Source organism: Pleurodeles waltl, chromosome 1_2 (assembly GCF_031143425.1).
Source record: "Pleurodeles waltl isolate 20211129_DDA chromosome 1_2, aPleWal1.hap1.20221129, whole genome shotgun sequence".
Taxonomy (NCBI): Eukaryota; Metazoa; Chordata; class Amphibia; order Caudata; family Salamandridae; genus Pleurodeles; species Pleurodeles waltl.
This window is the reverse complement of record NC_090437.1, coordinates 1,355,607,780-1,355,630,816: the sequence shown is the minus strand read 5'-3', so window position 1 is coordinate 1,355,630,816 and position 23,037 is coordinate 1,355,607,780. Positions and strand designations below refer to the sequence as shown.

Below are 23,037 nucleotides of genomic sequence, written 5' to 3'. Positions count from 1 at the left end.
CCTGGGCCTCCGTCCCCTGGACCGTGTGCCCACTACCACTGCCCCCAGGTCCCTGTTGTCGTTGGGGTGGTGGGTTAGCCTGGGTTCCCTGTAGTGGTGGACACACTGCTGATTGACGTGTCCTGGGGACGGAGGTATGGGCCCGCTGGGTGGGTGCTGTACTGGTGTTTCCAGAGGGGGGAAGCTCTGTGGTGGCCTGTGCCAGTGTGAGGGGAACCGACTGTCCTGAGGTCCCCGATGGGCCGGGCTGGTCATCTAGATCCAGTTGGACAGAGGTGCTGTCATCACTGTGGGCCCCTTCTGTTGGTGGTGTGGACATGTGTGGACCCTCCTGTCTGGTGACGTTGGGTAGGGGTCATGCAGGGGTATAAAAGGATGTTTATTACATCTGTGTGTGGCATGGTGTGCAATGGGTGGGTGACCGTGTACCCCAGTGCTTGCATTCCTGTGTGGGACCTTGTGTGATGATGGTTTAGGGGGGTGTATGGGTATGTGCAGTGGCCATGCTTTAGTGATGGGTGTCCATGCTTTGTTGTTGCATGCAGGGCTTGGTGTTAGGATGTGTGGTTTGTGATGTTGGGACATTTGTGAGGAGTTAGAGTGATGGGGGTGAGGGTGAGGTTGGGGGTATGTACTGGCATGCAGGTAGGGTGGGGGATGTAATAGTTAAGATTTGACTTACCAGAGTCCATTCCTCCACCTACTCCTGCGAGGCCCTCAGGATGCAGAATCGCCAAGACCTGCTCCTCCCATGTTGTTAGTTGTGGGGGAGGAGGTGGGGGTCCTCCGCCAGTCCGCTGAACCGCAAGGTGGTGTCTGGAGACCACGGAACGCACCTTCCCCCGTAGGTCATTCCACCTCTTCCTGATGTCCTCCCGATTTCTTGGGTGCTGTCCCACTGCGTTGACCCTGTCCACTGTTCTTCGCCATAGCTCCATCTTCCTTGTAATGGAGGTGTGCTGCACCTGTGCTCCGAATAGCTGTGGCTCTACCCATACGATTTCCTCCACCATGACCCTGAGCTCCTCCTCTGAGAACCTGGGGTGTCTTTGCCGTGCCATGGGGTGGTGTAGGTGATGTGTGGGGTGGTGTGTGGGGTGATAAGTGTGGTGATATGTAGTGGTGTGTAGTGTGAGGTGCGTAGACGTTATGTGGGTGATGGTGTTGTGTGCCTGTGGATGCTAGTATTGTTGATGGTGGTGTCTCTCTCTGGCCTTCTCTCTCAGTAATTGTGGGCGTAGGGGTTTGTGGGTGATGTGGGTGTGTGTTTTATATTGTATTGGGTGTGTGGGAGTGGTGTGTGTATGTGTATCAGGTGTGTGTATTTCGATTTGTCCAATGTGGCTGTGTTTTGGAGATGTGTGTGTATTTTGAGCGTGGCGGTGTGTACCGCCAATGGAATACCACGGTTGAAAGACCGCCGCGTGGATTTGTGGGTCGTGATGGTGTGGGCGCATTTCTGTTGGCGTGACGGTGGAGGTTTTGTTTTCGCCAGTTTATCACTGACCGTTGGTGTGGTGGACATGTGTGGGTGTCTGAATATTGGCGGATTCCGTGTTGTGGGTCATAATAGCTGTGGCGGATTTCCGCGGCCACGGCTGTGTGTTGGCGGTCTTCTGGACGGCGGTAAGCGGCTTTTACCACCAATGTTCTAATGACCGCCTAAGTGTCGGAGGTAATCATCACCCATCTGTGCGCCAACCTGCTCAATCTACCCCTGATCTCTCCAAGGGAAGAAGGGATACAGCTTACTGTTAGGTCCTCCCAGGGTGTTCGCCCCTCTGAGAATGCTGCAACCAGTTCTGTTCTTTCCTCTTCCCCTGTTGGGGAAGAACGCTCCATGTCAGCCATCATGCCATCCATTATTTGTTCTGGCTGAGCGGCTGGAGGAGTGACTCCCCCCTACCTCGTCTGGCCCTCCAAAAACCTTTCCAGGAAAGATTTTTTTAATCAAGGTCTGCGCCTTGTCCAGCACTAAAAATGCCACCAGGAACTTCCTCAGTTTTTTCACAAAGGGATCACCAAACAGGTTTCCCTGTGCAATCGCTCCTGCTTCAGAGCTGCAGAGGTCCCCAAGTTTTGGGTCTATCTGAATTAGTAGGGAGCGGTGTCTCTCTGAGGAGATGGCACAATTAGCATTGCCCAGAAGGTATACTGTCCTCTGGGCCCATCCTGCCACTGTGTCTGTGGGAAGGGGCTTACCCATGTGCTTTGACTGTTCCGCCAGTTGTACATTTTGAGGGACGAGTCCCAGGATATCCAAAAGGTTGTGGCGAAAGCAAGGCACCAAGGTTGACCAGTGTTGTGGTCCTCATCTGAGGACGTGTCCATGTGAGTCTCACCCTCCCCCGGAGTGGGCAGCCCTGGGTCAGGGTCTGATTCTGTGGTGACCTTCTCACCATTCTCCCTGGGCTATTCTCCCTGGGAGCTCCCTGGGCCAGGGCTCCCTGCATGCACTCTTATTGAAGGCTTCTATGAGGCATTCAAAGCCTTCTAGGTGCCCCGCATCACGTTTGCGTGGTTTCTTGGGAGCAGATATGCTACTGCTGCTTGGGCCTGCTCCCATATCCTCAAACAAGCAATCCCAGGTAGAGTCCTGGGCTGCCAAGTTGGCCACACTCTCCTGTAAAGGGGCAGGCGCCTTAGCTGTAGCCTGGGACGGGAGCTTGCCCACTTCATCAGGGAGGCGCCGCTGAGGGGGCCATTCCTCCTCAGCCTTAGTGGGGAAGTACTTGTGCTCCTGCAAGGACTGCATGGTAAGGCGGGTGTGAGCACTGCACAGACGAGGGGCTGCAGGCCCCCTTACTGGTGCTCCTGCCAGCCACGATTGTCTCTGTGTGAGAAATACCTCCCAGCGGTGGTAATGCAGGGAGATGGGCCTGGGAGCAGGCCCACTGCGCACCGATGTGCGGGGTTACCTGAGGGTTGGAAGGGGTTACGGGGTCGGCACCCATCCCGGGAGAGCTCTCGACCCCTAGTGCGGGGCCGGGCGAGGGATGTCGCCGTGGAGCTGAACGCGGCTCACGATGCGCGGTGCGGGCCTCACAGGTGGCGCAAAGGGGCCCTCGGGGGACCTGCTTGGTATGAAGAATAGAGGCTGAGCTGGGACGAAGCCTGCCCAGTGTTAAAATCGCACAATGAAAACAGCAATATAAAAGCAATCATGAAAGCGCAGGGATAAGTCAATCCCCACAAACTGTGCTCTAGTGAGACAACCTCACTGATGCTCGTGGCACTGAGGGGAGAGGATGGACTCGGAGAGTGCTTAATAGATACAGACTGTCGGACTGTGTCAGGATTGGCCAGTGGTTGTCATGGATACTTGTTCTGAACCATGGGATATGTAGTAAGATTCTTTTATGATAACCTTCGAACTTGCTGGTTAAATGAAAGTGAAAAAAAGAAATGCATAATCGTCGCCTCCGGTCCTGACACAGAACTACAGCAGAGGTACTAAGAACATAAAGAAAATGCAAGTTTTGAAGTCAGTGTCATGCCTGTTAATTAATTCGCTCGCTAACCCTGCTTTGAAAAACATAACAAGGCAGCTCTCGACATTTTCTAACTAACTTTCAGGAAAACTCCCGGTACAGTGGGTGAAGAACTGGGACTGTCCCGGCGAATCTGGGACACCTGCTCACCCTACCTCACGAACCCCCAGTGGAAGAACTTACAGATTTTGAATGGTTGTGCGTAAAGCAATGTTTTGAAACTAATGCAAGTTTACCATTTACTATTTGGGAGCGTGTGAGGGAGCCGCCGGCCCCATGTGGCGGGGGAGAGGGGGTACTCAAATACCTCTTAAATGCTCATTGAACAGCAATTGCAATCTTAATAATCATCATTTTGAAAGTTATTATAACTCATTCTACATATAGAAAAACTGTACTTATCTGCAAGGAGCAGCAGAAGAAGGAAGATGGCTGGGGGTTCTAGCCTTTTATAATGTTGGAACTTTTCTTCTAAGTTCTTTGAAGTGCCTGCTGTGAGTGATGGCAATAAAGGAGATTGCAATAATGTTAAACTCCAGGCTTGCCATAAAATCAAAACTAAACTAAACTAAAAAGTGAGTGCATTGTAAGAAGGCAAATGGAGTCCAAGTCTGTCATACTTCATACCATGCGGTAATCTCGAGGCCAGCCGCAGCTACCCAGACTCCAGGCCTTGTGCCACACAATACAAACCTCTTCCACTGGGTTGAAGAAACTGGAGCAGCTCTGGAAAACAAAGGGCTAGATTAACAAGGCCCTAGCACCTCCTTGTGCCACATTAGCGCCAGGCTTAATGTGTGCCGGGGGGCGTTCCAGCGTTAGGAGGCCCGCAAAAATGGTGCAGTGAAATATACAAGATTTCACTGCGTAATTTCTGGGGTCATTCTTAACGCCTACTCAATGCAGGCGTTAAAGTGACGCACCCTTGTAATCATGGGCCTCCTTGCATTTTGCTGCACTACCGTCAAAATTGTTGAATAGTGCAGCAAAGCGCCACCATAACATCAAAAATGTTGACGCTATTGCCCTAATGTGCACAATGGTGCACTGTATTGTAAATGCGACTCAACAATGATGTTGTTAGGTGGCATTAGGGGAACGCAAGAAAAGCGGCGCATCAGGGCCGGTGCACCACTTTCTTGTAAATCTGGCCCAAAGAGTGCAAGCAGCAGAATGGTGAACAGAAGTGCCCTTTTCCCCTCTCAAACCTACACAAATATGAGTACGATCTAGTTCTTTGTTTAACTTGGGCCACCAAGATGACAATCTGTAAAAGCAGATCAAAAATAACAATTGCTTTCTGAGTTTGGGTGCTTTGGGAGTTTCTGCAGGGTTCCATATTAGCAGCATTTATTTCAGATATCAAACCTCTTGGAGTCACACTGAAGAATTTAGAGATCCTCTGTCCTAAAGATATTATTATACACAAATGTATCAGTAAATGACCCTCCCAAAAATATCATACACCTTGGTCAAACTCCGCCAATAGTTTAAGACTTGATAATTTCTCAGCCTTGAAATCCATCCCATGAAAAGTGAAGGGCACATTTACTATGATTTTGCCTGGGTGTTGTATCGGTTTTGTGGTGCATTCCCACCAGACCCGAAGACCCACCACCCTCAGCTCACAACAGTATAATTTGTACTCAACACCCACAGTCACTCCTTCCTTTCAAACACATCCCCCACATTAGGGTATTACAGCACAGCCTCTGGGTTGTATAAGGGTGTTACAGCTGAGCCACTGCTGTTATCGGATTCTCTCACCCTTGTTGGTCATTCTAGGACATCACAGCTCACCACCTGCAGTCACTGCATCCACCCACATATATGGCTTCTATAGGAAGTGACAGTTCAGCTTCTGCAGTCACCACAACCTAACAGCCTCATGATTTGTTCAAGGGTTTAAAACTCAGTCCTTGCAATTCCCACTTATTCACGCACTCGTGGCCTGCAGTACTGTATTATAATTACAACAGTGCAATCATGTTAATCTTTGACAAAGAATTACTGATCATTACCAGATGACTGCTGATTGACTAATGTTAGAAATTGGGTCTCTAACTGGCAGTGGTTTGCACTTGGTCCAAGCAGGGACCCTCACTCTAGTCAAGGTAAGGGAGTCACATAGCTAAGATACACCCTGCTTACTCCCTTAGTAGCTTGGCTCAAGCAGTCAGGCTTATCTCAGAGGCAACGTGCAAACTATTTATACACAAACACACACACACACAGTGACACAGTGAAAACACCACAAAAGTACTCCACACCAGTTTAGAAAAATAGTCGATATTTCTCTGAATAAGACAAGATCGGAGCAACAAAAATCCAGCATACACAGGTAAAGATATCACTTTTTAAAGGTTTAAATGAGTCTTAATCCATAAGAATCAGTGGTTGTATCCTTTTAACACACAGTTCCTGGGATGTGTCAAAAACAACAATGATGTGGCCACAGGGGAGGTTAGGTGCGGGAAAAGCAAAGCAATGCATCAGTTCTTTACTGAGCAGGGGAGGTGATGTGTCGGTTCTCTCCACGCAGGGGAGGCGATGGATTGGTTTCCAGTCACGGACCCTCGGTTCTTTAACGTGGTGAGGGGTCGATGACAAAGTGATGCCCAGGGACGATGCATGGAAAATCCAGACGTGCTGCAACGATGGAGCTGCGGTGGAACATACGCTGCTTCACAGGTGATGCTTCTATCCTTCTACAGGAAAACAGATACTGCATCGATTTCTTCAACCGCAAGATAGGCGTTGCATCAAATGCATGGATTTTCTTCCTTAGGACACCAGTTTCTGCTTCAAAGGGTCCAAGGACTGGATTTGGCACCACTTGGTAAGTCAGAACTCTCAGCAGAAGAGCCCAGGCACAAGTAGATGAAGTCTTTGATGTCCCTGAGACTTCTCAACAGGAGGCAAGCTCCGTTCAAGCCCTTGGAGGACCTTGGAAAATAGGATGTAGAAAGAAAAGTCCAGTCCTATCATTCCCAGGACAGAAGCAGCAAGCCAGCACAGCAAAGCAACAGTTTGAGTGGCAAATCCTCCTACAGCATTCAGGTCTTCTTTCTGACAGAATGTGCTCAGTCCAGAATTGTTCTGAAGCTGTGGTCTCAGAGGTCCAATATTTATACTCATTTCTGCCTTTGAAGTAGGCAAACTTCAAAGAGAAGTCCTTTTAGTGCACAAGTCCCTGCGTTTCCTGCCCTCGCCCTAGACACACTCCAGGGGGTTGGATACTGTTTTGCATAAGGGCAGGCATAACCCCATTCAGGTGTAAGTGTCAGCTCCTCTCACCACTTTAGCCCAGGAAGATGTATCATGATATGCAGGACACACCTCAGCTCCCTCTGTGTGACAGTCTAGAGTGAAGTCACAAAAAGCCCAACTGTCATCCTTACCCAGATGTGTATTCCACAGCCAGGCAGAGGCACAGAATGGATAAAGAAGAAAATGCCCACTTTCTAAAAGTGGCATTTTCAAATTTACAATTTAAAAAACAACTTTACCAAAAGATGTAATTTTAATTTGTGAGCTCAGAGACCCCAAACTCCATATCTATGTGTTTTGAATGGGAATTTACACTTAAAAGATATTTCAAGGAAATCCACATTACCCTATCAGAGAGATAGGCCTAGCTTTATTGAAAACCTAATTTAGCAGTATTTCACTATCAAGACATGTAAAACACACCAGTACATGTCATACCTTTTAAATGCACTGCACCCTGCCCATGGGGCTGCCTTAGGCCTACCCTAGGGGTGACTTACATGTAGTGAAAGGGAAGGTTGGTTAGGTTGAACTGGCAGATCAGACCTTCACACTCAGACACAGCAGTGGCAGGTCTGAGCCATGTTTACAGGGATACTCATGTGGGTGGCACAATCAGTGCTGGAGTTCCACTAGTTGCATTAGATTAATAGGCCCTGGGACACATGGTGCGCTATACTAGGGACTTACCTTCAAATCAAATATGCCAATCATGGATAAACCAACCACCAATACAATTTACACAGGGAGCACTTGCACTTTAGCACTGATCAGTGGTGGTAAAATGCCTGGAGTCCTAAAGCCAATAAAAAAAGGTGAGAAAAAACAAAAGGAAGAAGGAAAAAAGGTTGGGGATAACCCTGCAAAAAGGGACAGGTCCATCAAGTAATTATGAGTAATGTGGTGAGAAAAATCCTACTACAAGAGTGCATTTACCGAGTGGGTGCTTGTGCTCACTATTCATGCTCTATTGCTTTTAGCGCTATTTCTTAGGTCAAACTGCATCCTCACATCTGTTTTGAAAGTGAGGGTGCATTTTGCTCCAAGCAAATAGTGCTATATGGTGGGAGTACATTGGGGTAAAATCCTACCCCAAGAGCACATTTAGTACTATTTCTTGGTACAAAATGCATTCTTGCACCCATTTGGGACACAAAGAGGCATTTTTCTCTAAGTAAATAGCGCTAAATGCCGGGAGTACGTAGGGAGAAAATCCTACACCGACAGCACATTGAGGTGGTCATTCCAACCCTGGCGGTCGGTGTTAAAGCGGCAGCTAACCCGCCAACAGGCTGGCGGTTAAAAAAATGGAATTCTGACCCTGGCGGAAACCGCCAACAGAGACCGCCACTTTAACACTCCGACCGCCACGGCGGGACAAACAAACAGCGCGGCGGTCACCGCCAACAGACAGGCGGGAGACAATGTACCGCCCACCCTAGCACAACCCACCAATCCACCACCTTTTCCGGGGCGGTAGCCCCGCCGTTAAAAACACAGCGGAAACAGACATTTCAAACCGAAAACGCTCACCTCCATACACCCCACGAGGAATCTGGACAGCAAGGAACCCGAATTACACATCCTACCAGCTATTGTATTCCTGCTCCTCTACCAGGAGCACGAACGCCGGCGCAGAAGACAACGGTGAGTACTGCACCTACGACACAGGGGAGGGGGGAGGAGAAAATATTACAGGGACACACATACGCGACACCCCCACCCCCACCCCCACCCACTACAACACACACATCAATGCATAGCAATACATCACTGTTACAACCCCCAAATCCCCCCCGAAAGAATGCAAAGACAAAAGGAATAAATCATAAACAGTCGAATATATTGTATTATTGCCTTATAAAAATATCACACATTTAAAACTAATATATCCATAAATATTAAAAGTCTGATAATTCTAGCTGTCATTGTCCGTGGACCACTGGGCCCAAATCACATGGGTAATGCCCACACAGGATACCTGACACCAACGGAGAGAACACTGCAGGGGCATCAGATAGAAAAACTACAGGCACCTCAGGGGGAAGGGAAGGGGGGCACCTCAGCCACATGAGTACACGACGCCAGATCCACGAGGGGCCTCCATGGCCATTGTCCCATCCTGGGGAGTGCAAAGCCACAGTCTCACAAGTCTCTACAGTGGGTGAGTTGCCCACGGTGCCATCCTGGGGAGTGCAAAGCCACAGTCTCACAAGTCTCTACAGAGGGTGGGTTGCCCACTGTGCCATCCTGGGGAGTGCAAAGCCAAGGTCTCTCAAGTCTCTACAGTGGGTGGCTTGCCCACTGCCATATCCTGGGGAATGCAAAGCCACAGTCTCTCAAGTTTCTACAGTGGGTGGGTTGCCCACTGTGCCATCCTGGGGAGTGCAAAGCCACAGTCTCTCAAGTCTCTACAGTGGGTGGCTTGCCCACTGTGCCATCCTGGGGAGTGCAAAGCCACAGTCTCTCAAGTGGATAACAGTCTCCACTGGTACTGGAGGGGGACTAGTGCCCAGAGTGCCTCGTGCAGCCCTGCCCGACACAGATGCGGGCCTGCCCCTTCCGCCAATGGGCCAGCGGTGCTTGAGATGAAGGGCCCAGTTCAGCGGTGCTTGAGATGAAGGGCCCAGCGGAGCGGTGCTTGAGACGGCGGTGCCCAGCGGAGCGGTGCTTGAGATGAAGGGCCCAGCGGAGCGGTGCTTGAGATGAAGGGCCCAGTTCAGCGGTTCTTGAGACGGCGGTGCCCTGTTCAGCGGTTCTTGAGATGGCAGTGCCCAGTTCAGCGGTGCTTGAGATGAAGGGCCCAGTTCAGCGGTGCTTGAGACGGCGGTGCCCAGCGGAGCGGTGCTTGAGATGAAGGGCCCAGCGGAGCGGTGCTTGAGATGAAGGGCCCAGCGGAGCAGTGCTTGAGACGGTGGTGCCCAGCGAAGCGGTTCTTGAGATGGCGGTGTCCTGTTCAGCGGTGCTTGAGACGGCGGTGCCCTGTTCAGCGGTTCTTGAGATGGCGATGCCCAGTTCAGCGGTGCTTGAGATGAAGGGCCCAGTTCAGCGGTTCTTGAGACGGCGGTGCCCTGTTCAGCGGTGCTTGAGACGGCGGTGCCCAGTTCAGTGGTGCTTGAGATGAAGGGCCCAGTTCAGCGGTTCTTGAGACGGCGGTGCCCTGTTCAGTGGTTCTTGAGATGGCGGTGCCCAGTTCAGCGGTGCTTGAGATGAAGGGCCCAGTTCAGTGGTTCTTGAGACGGCGGTGCCCAGTTCAGCGGTGCTTGAGATGGCGGTGCCCTGTTCAGCGGTGCTTGAGACTGCGGTGCCCAGTTCAGCGGTGCTTGAGACGGCGGTGCCCAGTTCACCGGTGCTTGAGACGGCGGTGCCCTGTTCAGCGGTGCTTGAGACGGCGGTGCCCAGTTCAGCGGTGCTTGAGACGGCGGTGCCCAGTTCAGCGGTGCTTGAGATGAAGGCCCAGTTCAGCGGTGCTTGAGATGAAGGGCCCAGTTCAGCGGTGCTTGAGACGGCGGTGCCCAGCGGAGCGGTGCTTGAGATGAAGGGCCCAGCGGAGCGGTGCTTGAGACGGTGGTGCCCATCGGAGCGGTTCTTGAGATGGCGGTGCCCTCTTCAGCGGTGCTTGAGATGAAGGGCCCAGTTCAGCGGTGCTTGAGATGAAGGGCCCAGTTCAGCGGTGCTTGAGACGGCGGTGCCCTGTTCAGCGGTGCTTGAGACGGCGGTGCCCAGTTCAGCGATGCTTGAGATGCCGGTGCCCAGCGGAGCGGTGCTTGAGATGAAGGGCCCAGCGGAGCGGTGCTTGAGATGAAGGGCCCAGCGGAGCGGTGCTTGAGATGAAGGGCCCAGCAGAGCGGTGCTTGAGATGAAGGGCCCAGCGGAGCGGTGCTTGAGACGGCGGTGCCCAGCGGAGCGGTTCTTGAGATGGCGGTGCCCTGTTCAGCGGTTCTTGAGATGGCGGTGCCCTGTTCAGCGGTGCTTGAGACGGCGGTGCCCAGTTCAGCGGTGCTTGAGACGGCGGTGCCCAGTTCAGCGGTGCTTGAGACGGCGGTGCTCAGTTCAGCGGTGCTTGTTTGAAAGGGCCCAGTTCAGCGGTGCTTGATTGAAAGGGCCCAGTTCAGCGGTGCTTGTTTGAAAGGGCCCAGTTCAGCGGTTCCGGCCCAGGCATGGGTGTCACTCGCCACCTGGCATGTGGCTGGCAGGGCCTTCCTGCCCATCTGTCCGTTGGCTTGCGGGTCCCTCATGGGCTGCCGTACCGGGCCTCTGGGTGTCCTCCTGCACACCTGGGAGGGGGCTGGTGGGGGACTCCTGGGCAGCTGGCCTGCTGCCGGACTTGTCGGGCGTGCTGCCCTTCCCACCCTTCCCTGGTCGTCTGTGGCCCTTTGACACCTTTGGTGGTGTGCCAGGTGGCACCCCACTTCCAGACAGAGCCAGACTAGGGATTTTGGTCCCTGGTGTCCGTGGCCTCTCGCGCCGGGCACTGCTAACTTTTGGGTGCTTTTCCGGGGGTGGGCTGGCCATGCCTTGGCTCCTCACCGGAGTTGTTGCCCTTGAGGGTGGGGGACTCCACAGTCCTTGGACAACAGTCCTGATAGGTCCTGGTTTGGTGGTGGCTGAGGTGCTGATTGTAGTCTTATGAGATGGACGGGGTGGGTGAGTTGATGGAAAGAGGTTAAGGTTGGCAAGGAAAAGCAATTTGGAAAGAGAGTGACGGGTAGGTGTAGTGGGTATGGGAGTGGAGGAAGAGGATGTGGTTGTAGGAGTGTGAAGTCTGGTGTCTTTGGGTGCAGGTGCTTGGGCTGGAGGCTGTCGTGAGGTGGATGGCTGTTGGGTGGGTGGCTGCTTGCATTTGTGTGGTTTGGAAGAGGGGGTGACAGACACACTGGGAGAGGTCGCAGGGGACGTGTACATGGTAGTGGGGGTGGTGACTGCACGTGTGCGGAGTGTTCTGGTGGGTGTGCTGTTGATGGACGTAGTGGCTGAAGATGTTGTGCATGCAAGTGTGAGTGGAGACGTCACAGGGAGGGAGGAGGGAGACGAGGAGGAGGGGGACACAGTGCAGGCAGTGGCTGTTGGTATGTCTGCATGTGGATGTTGCTTGTGTGAATGCTTGTGTGATGTGTGGTGCTTATGTCTGGATGAGCTTCCCTTGGGTGTTGAGGTGTGTGCAGGCTGGTCTGATGGTGTGTCTGGGATAGGCAGAGGTACTGGGGATTGGGTCTGGGTGGAGGAAGTTGGAGGGGGGAGGCTAGAGACAGGGACAATTGCTGCCGTCAGTCCTGAGGCCAGAGCATTGAACGATCGCTGATGGGCAGCCTGACCCGAATGAATGCCCTCCAGGTATGCATTACTCCGGTGCACCTCCCTTTCTACACCCTGGATGGCATTCAAAAGGGTAGACTGCCCAACAATGATGGTCCTCAGGAGATCAATGACCTCCTCACTGAGGGCAGCAGGGGTGACTGGGGCAGGGCCTGAGGTGCCTGGGGCGAAGGAGATGCCCAACTTCCTGGGTGAGCGGGCACGGGGCGAAGGCTGAGGGGCTGTTGGGAGGGCGGTGCTGGTGCGCTGGGTGGCGGCTGTACCTGTTGTTGCGGGGGGCACGGATGTTGCCGCCACCACAAGGGAGCTCCCTTCAGAGGACGAGTCGCTGCCACTGACATCAGCACGAGTCCCCGCTGTGAAGCTCCCCTCTCCCTCCGTCTCACTGGTGAAATCCGACTCAGTTGCATGGCCCGCCATGGCCATGTGAGATGCAGCTCCCTCGTGCTCCGATGCCACTTCTCCTCCGCCTGATGATGCTGATGCACACATGAACAGGAAGACCACAAAAAAGGGGGGGGGGGGAGAAATAAAGACATGTTGAGTGCATGGATTACCGCTACCGTTGGTGGAAAAGACAGACACAGAAGCCCCCTGCACTACGCCGCGCACTTGGGGTCCACTACGCAATCTGTGGGACATGGCCTACAAGCCTATCGACGACAACTGCACACATAGATGACACAGGGCCATGGATACCTGAACTTGGCACCCTACAGAGGTGGGGGGCGGGGGCACAGGGCCATGCCTTACGGAGGGGCCTAGCCTACAGAATTCGCCCTGGCCTAGGGAGACCCACAGCCCTCCTCCCCCACCCAGACACCTCCACTACGCGCAAAGTCACCAGAATGAGACTGTACTCACCCCCTTGTGTCTGCTGTGATGTCCTCACGCGCCCATCCAAATCGGGGTAGGCCACCGCCAGGATCCGGGACATCAGGGGGGTCAAGGTACGACTGGCACCCCTCCTACGTTGGGAGGCTATCCCCAGCAGAGCCTCCGCCGTCTTCCTGCTCCCGCGGTGGATGTCCTCCCACCTCTTCCGGCAGTGGCCCCGTCTGTTGTGGACCCCATGGTCCGGACGTCCTTGGCGATGGCATGCCAAATCGCGATTTTCTGGTGGGCGCTGACCTATGTGACATGTACAGGGAGAGAAAAATTGTCATCACCTTCTGCATGCTCAATGTGAGTGGCCCCCCATCCCCACCCTTGCCATGTGGCACATGCTCTCATCTGTCATCTGATGCATGACTCAATCGCTCCCCTCCCCACCATCTTTCATCCACCCGACTCAACCCAGGCATTGCCCACAAAGCATGATCCCAGTGTACTTACCTGTTGGTCTGGAGGACCGTAGAGTAGCGCATACTGGGGGAGGACCCCATCCACGAGTTTCTCCAATTCTTCAGAAGTGAAGGCAGGGGCCCTTTCCCCAGTCGCAGCAGCCATTGTCTCTTCCAGAACGAGGTCACAGCAGCACTTGCAGTGTAGGTCCTCTCCTGTGGAAGATCAGGTATCGAGTGATTAAGCTGATAGAAAATGGCGGTCACGCCCGCGGCGGTGCGTACCGCAGCGGTGCATACCGCGGCGGTGCGTACCGCTACCGCCGCCGCACATCGTCATTGGCTCCTGAAACCCATAGGATTCAATGTGAACCAATGCGGCTTTGCGCCGCGGTCTTCGACCGCCTACCGCCACGGTGTGCCACGCCAGCGCATTGACCTCACATCCCATTGTCACACTTCACAGGTCAGGCAGCTGCCATTTCAAGGGCCCACATGGCTTAATTTCTACTGCGTCACACATAGCTAGGCCTTTCCTCAACACTCATACACACCATTCAATGCATAGTGAATCGTGTTGTGTGCAAGCTGTGGGAACGTACCTGTGGGTTGATTGACTCTGTGCTCGCTGTTGTCCTTCCTAGGCACCGTCCGCTTGGCAATGCGAGGAGATGGAGGAATCTTCCTGTGTACAGACCGCTGGTGGACCTGTCAACAATGGAGGAACGACATGTCATTCTGACATACAGGCTTGACCGAGCCACTATACAGGGACTGTGTGCCCAGCTGGAGCCAGACCTGATGTCACCCATCCGCCAACCCACAGGGATCACCCCTCTAGTGCAGGTGCTGTCAGTACTCCATTTCTTAGCAAGTGGGTCATTTCAAACAACAGTGGCCATAGCATCAGGGATGTCCCAGCCTATGTTTTCCAACTTGTTGTCCAGAGTGTTGTCTGCCCTGCTGAAACACATGCGGAGCTACATCATTTTCCCTGAGGTGGGGGATTTGCCTACAGTGAAGGGTGACTTCTATGCCCTTGGACATATCCCCAACATCATAGGTGCCATTGATGGGACCCATGTGGCTTTGGTACCCCCCAGAGAAAGTGAACAGGTGTACAGGAACAGGAAAAGTTATCATTCGATGAATGTACAGATGGTCTGTTTGGCAGACCAGTACATCTCACATGTTAATGCCAAGTTCCCTGGCTCTGTGCATGACGCCTACATCCTGCGCAATAGCAGCATCCCGTATGTGATGGGGGCAACTCCAGAGGCACCGTGTGTGGCTATTAGGGGACTCTGGTTACCCCAACCTTTCCTGGCTATTGACCCCAGTGAGGAATCCCAGGACCAGGGCAGAGGAACGCTACAATGAGGCCCATGGGCGGACTAGGAGGGTGATCGAACACACCTTTGGCCTCCTGAAGGCCAGGTTCAGGTGCCTCCATATGACAGGTGGATCCCTAATGTACTCACCAAAGAAGGTGTGCCAGATCATCGTGGCCTGCTGTATGCTTCACAACCTGGCTTTGCGCCACCAGGTGCCTTTTCTGCAGGAGGATGGTCCAGATGGTGGTGTTGTAGCAGCTGTGGAGCCTGTGGAGAGTGAAGAAGAGGAAGCCGAAGAGGACGTCATAGACAACAGGAACACAGTAATAGAGCAATACTTTCAGTGACACACAGGTAAGAGTACACACCGGCATATTACATTCACTTAAAGACTCCTACCTCTCTACTGTCTGACTTTTTCCCCCAGTGTATGGTAACTGTGTTGTGACTTTCCCTTCCATTTTCAGAGCTGTGGACCCCACTGCGTGACATCTGCTTAGTTTCCCCATGGACTACAGCTGTGTGACAGCGGTTTTTTGGCATCACAATGTGAATAACAATTTTGGCACTGTCATGTCTAATACATTTGTTAAAATCACAGACAGACTCCAGATTGTTTATGTGCAATAAGTGTGTTTATTCAAGTGCTCTAATTTGGATGGGTGGTTGCAAATCGGTGAGGGGTGATGGTGGAGGATTGTCCATGGCAGAGTCCAGACTATCAGGTTCACAGGTGCATTGTCCAAATGCCTGTGGGAAGTGGAGCAGGGGCCGTTTAAGGTTGGACAGGGTGACAATGTGGGACAGTGGGATGACAATCAGGGCGGTATCCTTTGCTGGCGGGGGTCTTGACATGTTACTCTGTCTTCTTCCTGGATCTCAGGGCCCGCTTGCGGGGTGGTTCTCCTTCTGCAGGGGGTGGGGTTCTGGTGGCCTGTTGGTCTTCTGTCGGGGCCTCCTGTCCACTAGCGCCGGCGGAGGTGGTAGCCAGTTCTTGGTCCATGCTAGTGTCAGGGGCCCTTTGAGGTGCCACAGTGGTCCGCAATGTGGAGATTAACTCATTCAGGGCCACTACGATGGTACCCATGGCGGTACTGCTGTTTCTCAGTTCCTCCCTGAACCCCATATACTGTTGTTCCTGCAGAAGCTGGATTTCCTGAAACCTGGCCAGGACCGTCGCCATCGTCTCCTGGGAGTGGTGGTATGCTCCCATGATGGAGGAGAGGGCCTCGTGGGGAGTGGGTTCCCTAGGCCTGTCCCCCCCCCTGTCGCACAGTTGCCCTCCCAGTTCCCCTGTTTCCTTGGGCCTCCGTCCCCTGGACCGTGTGCCCACTACCACTGCCCCCAGGTCCCTGTTGTTGTTGGGGTGGTGGGTTAGCCTGGGTTCCCTGTAGTGGTGGACACACCGCTGATTGACGTGTCCTGGGGACAGAGGTATGGGCCCGCTGGGTGGGTGCTGTGCTGGTGTTCCCAGAGGGGGGAAGGTCTGCTGTGGCCTGTGCCTGTCTGAGGGGAACTGACTGTTCAGAGGTCCCCAATGGACCGGGCTGGTCATCTAGATCCAGGGAGACAGAGCTGCTGTCATCACTGTGGGCCTCTTCTGGGGGTGGAGGGGACATTTATGGACCCTCCTGCGTGGTGAACTGGCGTTCGGGTCCTGCAGGGGTATAAAAGTATGGTTATTGCTTCTGTGTGTGCCAATGGCGTGCAATGGGTGGGTGCCCGTGTACCCCAGTGCTGGCATTCCTTTGTGGGGGCTGTTGTGACAGTGTTTTGGGGGGGTGGGTGATGGGTACGTGCATTGGGCATGCTTTGGTGATGGGTGTCCATGCTTTGGGGCCGCATGCAGGGCTAAGTTTTGGGATGGGTGGGTTGTGATGGTGAGACATTTGCAAGGGGTAGTTGTGAAGGGGGTGAGGGTGGGGGTATGAGTTGGCATGCAGGTGGGGTGGGGGGGATGAAATAGTGAAGATGAGACTTACCAGAGTCCATTCCTCCAGATACTCCAGCGAGGCCCTCAGATGCAGGATGTTCAAGACTTGCTCCTCCCATGTTGTAAATTCGGGGGGAGGAGGTGGGGGTCCGCCGCCAGTCCGCTGTACCGCGATGTTGTGCCTTGATACCATGGAACGCACCTTCCCCCCTAGGTCGTTCCACCTCTTCCTGATGTCATCCCGATTTCTTGGGTGCTGTCCCACAGCGTTGACCCTGTCCACTATTCTGCTCCATAACTCCATCTTCCTGGCAATGGTGGTGTGCTTCACCTGTGTCCCGAACAGCTGGGGCTCTACTCGTAGGATTTCCTCCACCATGACCCTGAGTTCAGCATCTGAGAACCTGGGGTGTCTTTGAGGTGCCATGGGGTGGTGTGAATGATGTGTGGGGTGGAGTGTGTAGTGATAGGTGGGGTGCTATTTAGTGGTGTGTTGTGTGAGGTGCGTGGAAGTTCTGTGGGTATTGATATTGTGTGCCTGTGGATGCTTGTTTGTAGATTGTGGTGTCACTCTCTGGTCTTCGTTCAAAATTTCTGGTCGTAAGGGTTTGTGGGTGATGTGGGTGTGTGTTTTATAATGTATTGGGTGTGTGGGAGTGGTGTGTGTATGTGTATCAGGTGTGTGTATTTCGAATTGTCCAATGTGGTAGTGTTTTGTAGGTGTATGTGTATTTTGACCGCGGCGGAGTGTACCGCCAATAGAATACAGCGGTTGAAAGACTGTCGCGTGTATTCATGGGTCGTAATGGCATGGGCGTATTTCTGTTGGCGTGACGGTGGAGGTTTGGTCATCGCCAGTTTATCGCTGACCTTTGGTGTGGCGGACTTTTGTGGATGGCGGTATTTTAGCGGTTTGCCTAGTGTGGGTCAGAATGACTGTGGCGGTTTACCGTGACCGCGGCGGTGTTATGGCAGTCTTCTGTCTGGCGGTAAGCGCCTTTTACCGCTGAGGTTGGAATGAGGGCCTGAGTGAGTGCAAGCCACTGCTTCTAGGCACAGAATCACTATTTTTGAGTAATTATGCTGAATCACACTGAATTCTAATTATTATGCTGCACTGAATTATGCAAGTTACGCCCACCCCTAGTAAACACCTGTATTCATCACCTCTTCTACCTTGGCTAACAATAGGAAATTGTTGTCAATGACTGCATGCAGAGGACCAGCCTCTGCTCCAGGATTGTTTATGTGGTGCCGGTGAAAGAGGCTTCATAGGAGTACATATAGTTGAGTTAGAGATCACAGAGTCATGTGTTATATTTGAATTCTTGGACAATCCCCTCCCACTCAGTTTCGTCCATACTTCAAGTCAATATTTATTGACTAGACAGGGGCATTGGTCTTTGCACAAACTACCAGAACTTCCATTATTACATTTTGTGGTACAAATCTGAAGACGTTTACTCCTAATAGACATCTCTGTATCTCAGCCTGCCATTGAATGATTGTACAAGAGTCCTATAGCTTCTGCATTTAATGTAATTTGTTTAATTGTGGGCATTTGCAGATATCAAATCTCTGTGGATATATCGTCCTCATGGTAAGAAGGCAGGCCCCCCGTCTGCTTGTCTGTGATAACTTTACTTGTATCAATGATACAAGTATCATGTCATATCAAGTATCATATAGTTGATTGATGTGTGGACTCCATGCCTTACCACTATGATGGTCGAGTAATTCCATAGTATGACAGTCGCACCTTAATTAGGAACACTAACACTGATTACTACCCAGGTTCATTCAAAACTACCAGTTTAATTCTCTCCATGTTCTTGCATCATTGGCTCAACTATGCTAATGAAGTGGACATGGGAAATGTTTTCTGGTGCATAAACGCAGGATCATCTATCCTGAGGATACATTTGTTTCACACCACTGTAAGTTTGTTGTAGAAATGATCTAAATAATTTAAATTTAAATTTTCCAGGAGTTCAAACAGGACAACGAAAATACTTAACCTGGTTAAAGGAAAAGAAAGTCTATACAAAGGCCAATTCAACTTGGTAGCAGCTGATGGTTCTGTGATCCCAAGCGGGTCTGAAGACAACTCCCTGTACCGTGCTCTTACGATGGCTAAAGGGGTCAAGGCAAACCAGGATCTCACAAAGGAGGCGGCGGATCTCAGACAAAAGGTGCACCAGGAGGTAATGTGACACTGAATATACTTTAATGGGCGAGATGGTACTTCACAGACTGAGTGGAGATTTTAGGGGCTCCTCAGCAGTAGTGAATGCAGAGTCCCATATATCGCATCAATCCTGCAGCTCCTTCTGTTGTCAGTGTGTGAGTGACTCTTCTTTAGTATCCTTCCTTGTTTTAAACAATACTCCTTTTCCAGTGCCGGTGTGAGCGTGCTGTGGCGAGCTCCCTACCCCACTTCCCCACATAACTTCCTTTGTGTACCTGCTCATTCATTCTAAGAAAAGAGTGTGAGCGAGCCTCAGCAGGAGCACTCAGAGCCACACATCTCTTCTATTCTGACTCCTTCTGGTTTCAGGTGTGAGTGAACTCTAAGTGAAGGCTGGGTGCCCCCGCTCTACTGTACACATAACTCCCTCATTCTGTCTATTTCTACTTTGAATGGAGACAATAGGCAAAATATCACATTCTTTGTTTTTTAATAAATGGAAAATACTGATGTGTAAGAAAGGGTACTCCTCTTCCTCAACAACAGCTCATAGCATGTGTTTCAAGTTGCTCTTCTTTTCCTCTCCCTATTCTTGCATTTTGTGTCCACTTCCTCTGTGAACATATTATTCCTTCCAGTTGGATTTTCTTGAACCTCAGGTTCTATCTCTACAGACATTGCCTCCACCACTCTTGGACGCCGACAGCTCTTCTAGTAGCTTCTAGTAAACTTTCTTGTGTCCTTTCCTCTTCACTACCTCCCTTTGTGTGGGTTGTTCTTAGAAAACATGACTGCTGCAGATTATCACACTCAATAACTCTACTTTTCAGGTCTCTTCTAGGGATACTAGGTAGACATATGGTTTCCAGTATGTCAGAGGTGCTTAGAGTGGGTGTTGGAGAAGCCTTTGCTAATCCTAGGATACGGACAGATTCAGCTGTCTGTACATAGATTTTTTACTTCCAATACTCAGAAATGATTAGAGTGGGCTCTGGAGGTCAGCTGTTGTTAGGTCCCAGCTACACGGAGCTTTAGCTGCCTATAGGCAAATCTCTTGTTTCCAATACATAACAATTGCTGAGAATTGGCTTTAGGTCAACCACTTGCTCATGATTCTATGGGTTTATGTTTATCTACTGTCTCTTCTCTTGATTGGATGGCTATTCTCCTTATTCAGGTGTTTGTCCCACCCAGGAACATTTCAGTACTGCAAAGTTCCAAGTTGTGTCTTACCACTGCTTACTTCAGGGGACTCTTTTGATGTTCTTCCTACAGAAAGTTTTAATTGTCTGTCACAGAGAGCATTGCAAGCAATGCTTCATAACCTCTTGGAGCGGGCTCCATGCCTACTCATGATTGGATGCCTTTATTGCCTGTTTCTATTTAATACTTGGAGTGTGTGGTCTTCCTCTTTCCCTTTGTGAGTAAGCATCTGGTTTCTCCCTCCCTTCTGTCCCTGTTTGTCCAGTGTGGTAGCTTTGCTTGCTCCCATGATTGTTTAACACCCACTGCATCCCTTCCAGCCCCCAACTCATAGATCTTCCTGCCTCCCTGCTTGCTTCACCTGCATGTTATGGTCAGTCACTTATTTGCTGAATAAACGGAGTTGTTTCCTCCCCAGGCTCTTTAACATACTGTATCATCACTGAGAAATTAAATGTTACCCTGTGGGTCAATGGTTTCTGTGGCACGAGCAGTTAATTTGTTACCATGTTCACCAATATGCTGTGGATGATGGCACCTGTGCAGACCCTGATTAGAAGTGTCAGAGACAAGGAGCAAGGACAATACATTGTATTACCACATGTGGGCGATGTAATGAATCCATCATCAACAGCACAAGCTGGAGATGATATGTCAGAGGTGTGTGCATGACTGCTGGAGTATGTAGGAGAAATGGCAACCCTCACCACTCCTGGCTTATTACTCATTAAATGGTTAGCTCATTTGGTTTAACCATGCTCTTAGTTCTGACATGGTTGTGGGTTTGGTATGTTTAGGGACCAGCCTCTTTTTTGGGTCTTGCTACAAACAGCTATAGCTGTCTCATGGCAGATCAAAACTTTCCAATATATAAAATAAACTTAGAGTGGGCTTTTGGTCTGCCACTTAGTCATGATTGTATGCCTTTTTGGTCTAACTCATCTCCCTGCTGTTGGTTCAAAGGCTTTCGTACGTCTTGTTGGGGTTGTCTCACCCAGGAATTATTCAGTCTCACAGTGCTCTGATAGACTGACTTGTATGTTTCCTCTGTTTGATTCAGGAGAGACTCTGATGTCTGTCTCATTTATCTGCTCTTGATTTGATGGCTTTTCTTATTATTTTTCTATTTGCCAAACCCAGGAGCATTTTGGTCTCCAAGTATTCTGGGAGTTATGTTCTTCCACTGCTCTCTTGTGGGTAGTTTTTTATTTGATATCCAACACTTCATAAGAGTTTGTTTGTTTCTTTGCTCCGTCTGTTTGTGCCTCTGCTTCCCACAAGTGCTCTTTTTTCATTCACCTCTTCCCTACTCCTCGATTCTCGCACCTCAATCATGATCCCTATCCCACTTCACATGTTATTTTTCATGAATTAGGTTTTCAAGAGTTCCCTTTAGCTGCTTTTTCCACTGCTGGGTTTCTTGCTTTCTGTTTTGATGATTGAAGTTCCTCCTCTATATGGATAATACTGAGGAAAGATCAACTGATGGATCCTACTGAGCATTTAGAGTTTCCTGTAGAAATTGAAGGATTTTCAATGACTTCCAAACTCAAAATTAGGCTCTAAGGGCCATATTTATACTCTGTTTGCGCCGGATTTGCGTCGTTTTTTTTTACGCAAATCCGACGCAAAACAAACTCCATATTTATACTTTGGCGTTAGACGCCAAAGTTCATGGAGTTTGCATCATTTTTTAGCGTGGACACCTACCTTGCGTTAATTATATGCAAGGAAGGCGTTCCCGTCTAAAAAATGACACCCAGGCCTGTGCGCCTTATTGACACTCCCCTGCAAAAATGACGCACAGGAGTGGGCGGGCCTTAAAAAATGACGTCTAGCCGCGTTAGCGTCATGAGCAGTCGTTAAGGGACCTGTGGGCTCGGAAGGAGCCCACAGGTGCCCTCCCATGCCCCCAGGGACACCCCCTGCCACCCTTGCCCACCCCAGGAGGACGCCCAAAGATGGAGGGACCCACCCCTGGGAACTTAAGGTAAGTGCTGGTAAGTATATATATATATTTTTTTGTGGCATAGGGGGGCCTCATTTGTGCCCCCCTACATGCCACTATGCCCATACGGCGCCCGCATGGCGCTTCAGAATGGCGTTAGCCGGCGTTAACTTTTTTGACGCACAACTGCGTTGGCGCAGTTGTGCGTCGAAAAGTATAAATATGGCCCAAAGTCTCTTATCCAGTGACAGATAATTAGTAGTGGTGGAAATAACTGGGGTAATTCCTTAAGGGGTAGTTATTACTATTTTCTTTGAGAAAAATGTATCCTTGTGCCCCCAAATGGGCATGAAGATGCATTTTGCCCTTTGAAATATATCTTAATGCTATAGGAGACAGACAGCACTAGTAGCCGCTCACTGTCCTTTGTTTTGTGGTACCTGTGCTCCTGAGGTAGGAGTTTTCACCAAATAACTTTTAATTACTGAACCTGGCATAATTGTGTAATTTTGCATCAGAAGAGGAATGCGTAAGTACTGAAATTACTCCAATGTCTCTGACATAAATTTTGCCCAAACCTGATAATTAGTAGCAGACTCATACTCATGTCTGCACCACGCCCCTGTCAGTGGAGTGATTACACTGAATATTTGAGCTACTGCCCAACACTGCATGCTGGCTGAGTCTTGTCTATGTTTTGTTCCAATTTCTGGTAGGTCTCCACACACCAGGACCAATATGAGTCACTTGTGAAGCGGCAGATGGACTTCGAGAAGCTGTACACCACCGCAGGAAAGTACACAGTCCAGGCTCCATCATAGCCTTCACACAGGGCTGACAAGGACTTCAGGTGGGTGATATAAAAAGAGAAAGATGCTGCCTAACACTACTCAGATGAAGCAAAAAGAACAATCATGTGGCAGCAGTGACAACCACACAGCTTTGTTGCAGTCCTGCCCAACAGATTTCTGGTGTGGTGCTTTTTTTGCCAGTGAATAACCAACCACCTGTGTTACAGGATTTTATCACAGGCCCTTTGAAAATGAGATCCAAAACTGATATGTATTTGTC

The 23,037-nt window shown here is 50.9% G+C and overlaps 1 protein-coding gene across 1 annotated transcript in view; it reads left to right on the top strand.

The window, feature by feature from the left end:
- Positions 1–23,037, top strand: part of LOC138252886 (uncharacterized) — a 235,118-nt gene that overhangs the window by 203,205 nt on the left and 8,876 nt on the right. The window contains exons 6-7 of the mRNA XM_069205775.1: positions 18,615–18,831; positions 22,683–22,816. Coding sequence (XP_069061876.1) covers positions 18,615–18,831; positions 22,683–22,787 — 322 coding nt within the window. The 3' untranslated portion in view covers positions 22,788–22,816. The remainder of the gene's footprint in view (positions 1–18,614; positions 18,832–22,682; positions 22,817–23,037) is intronic.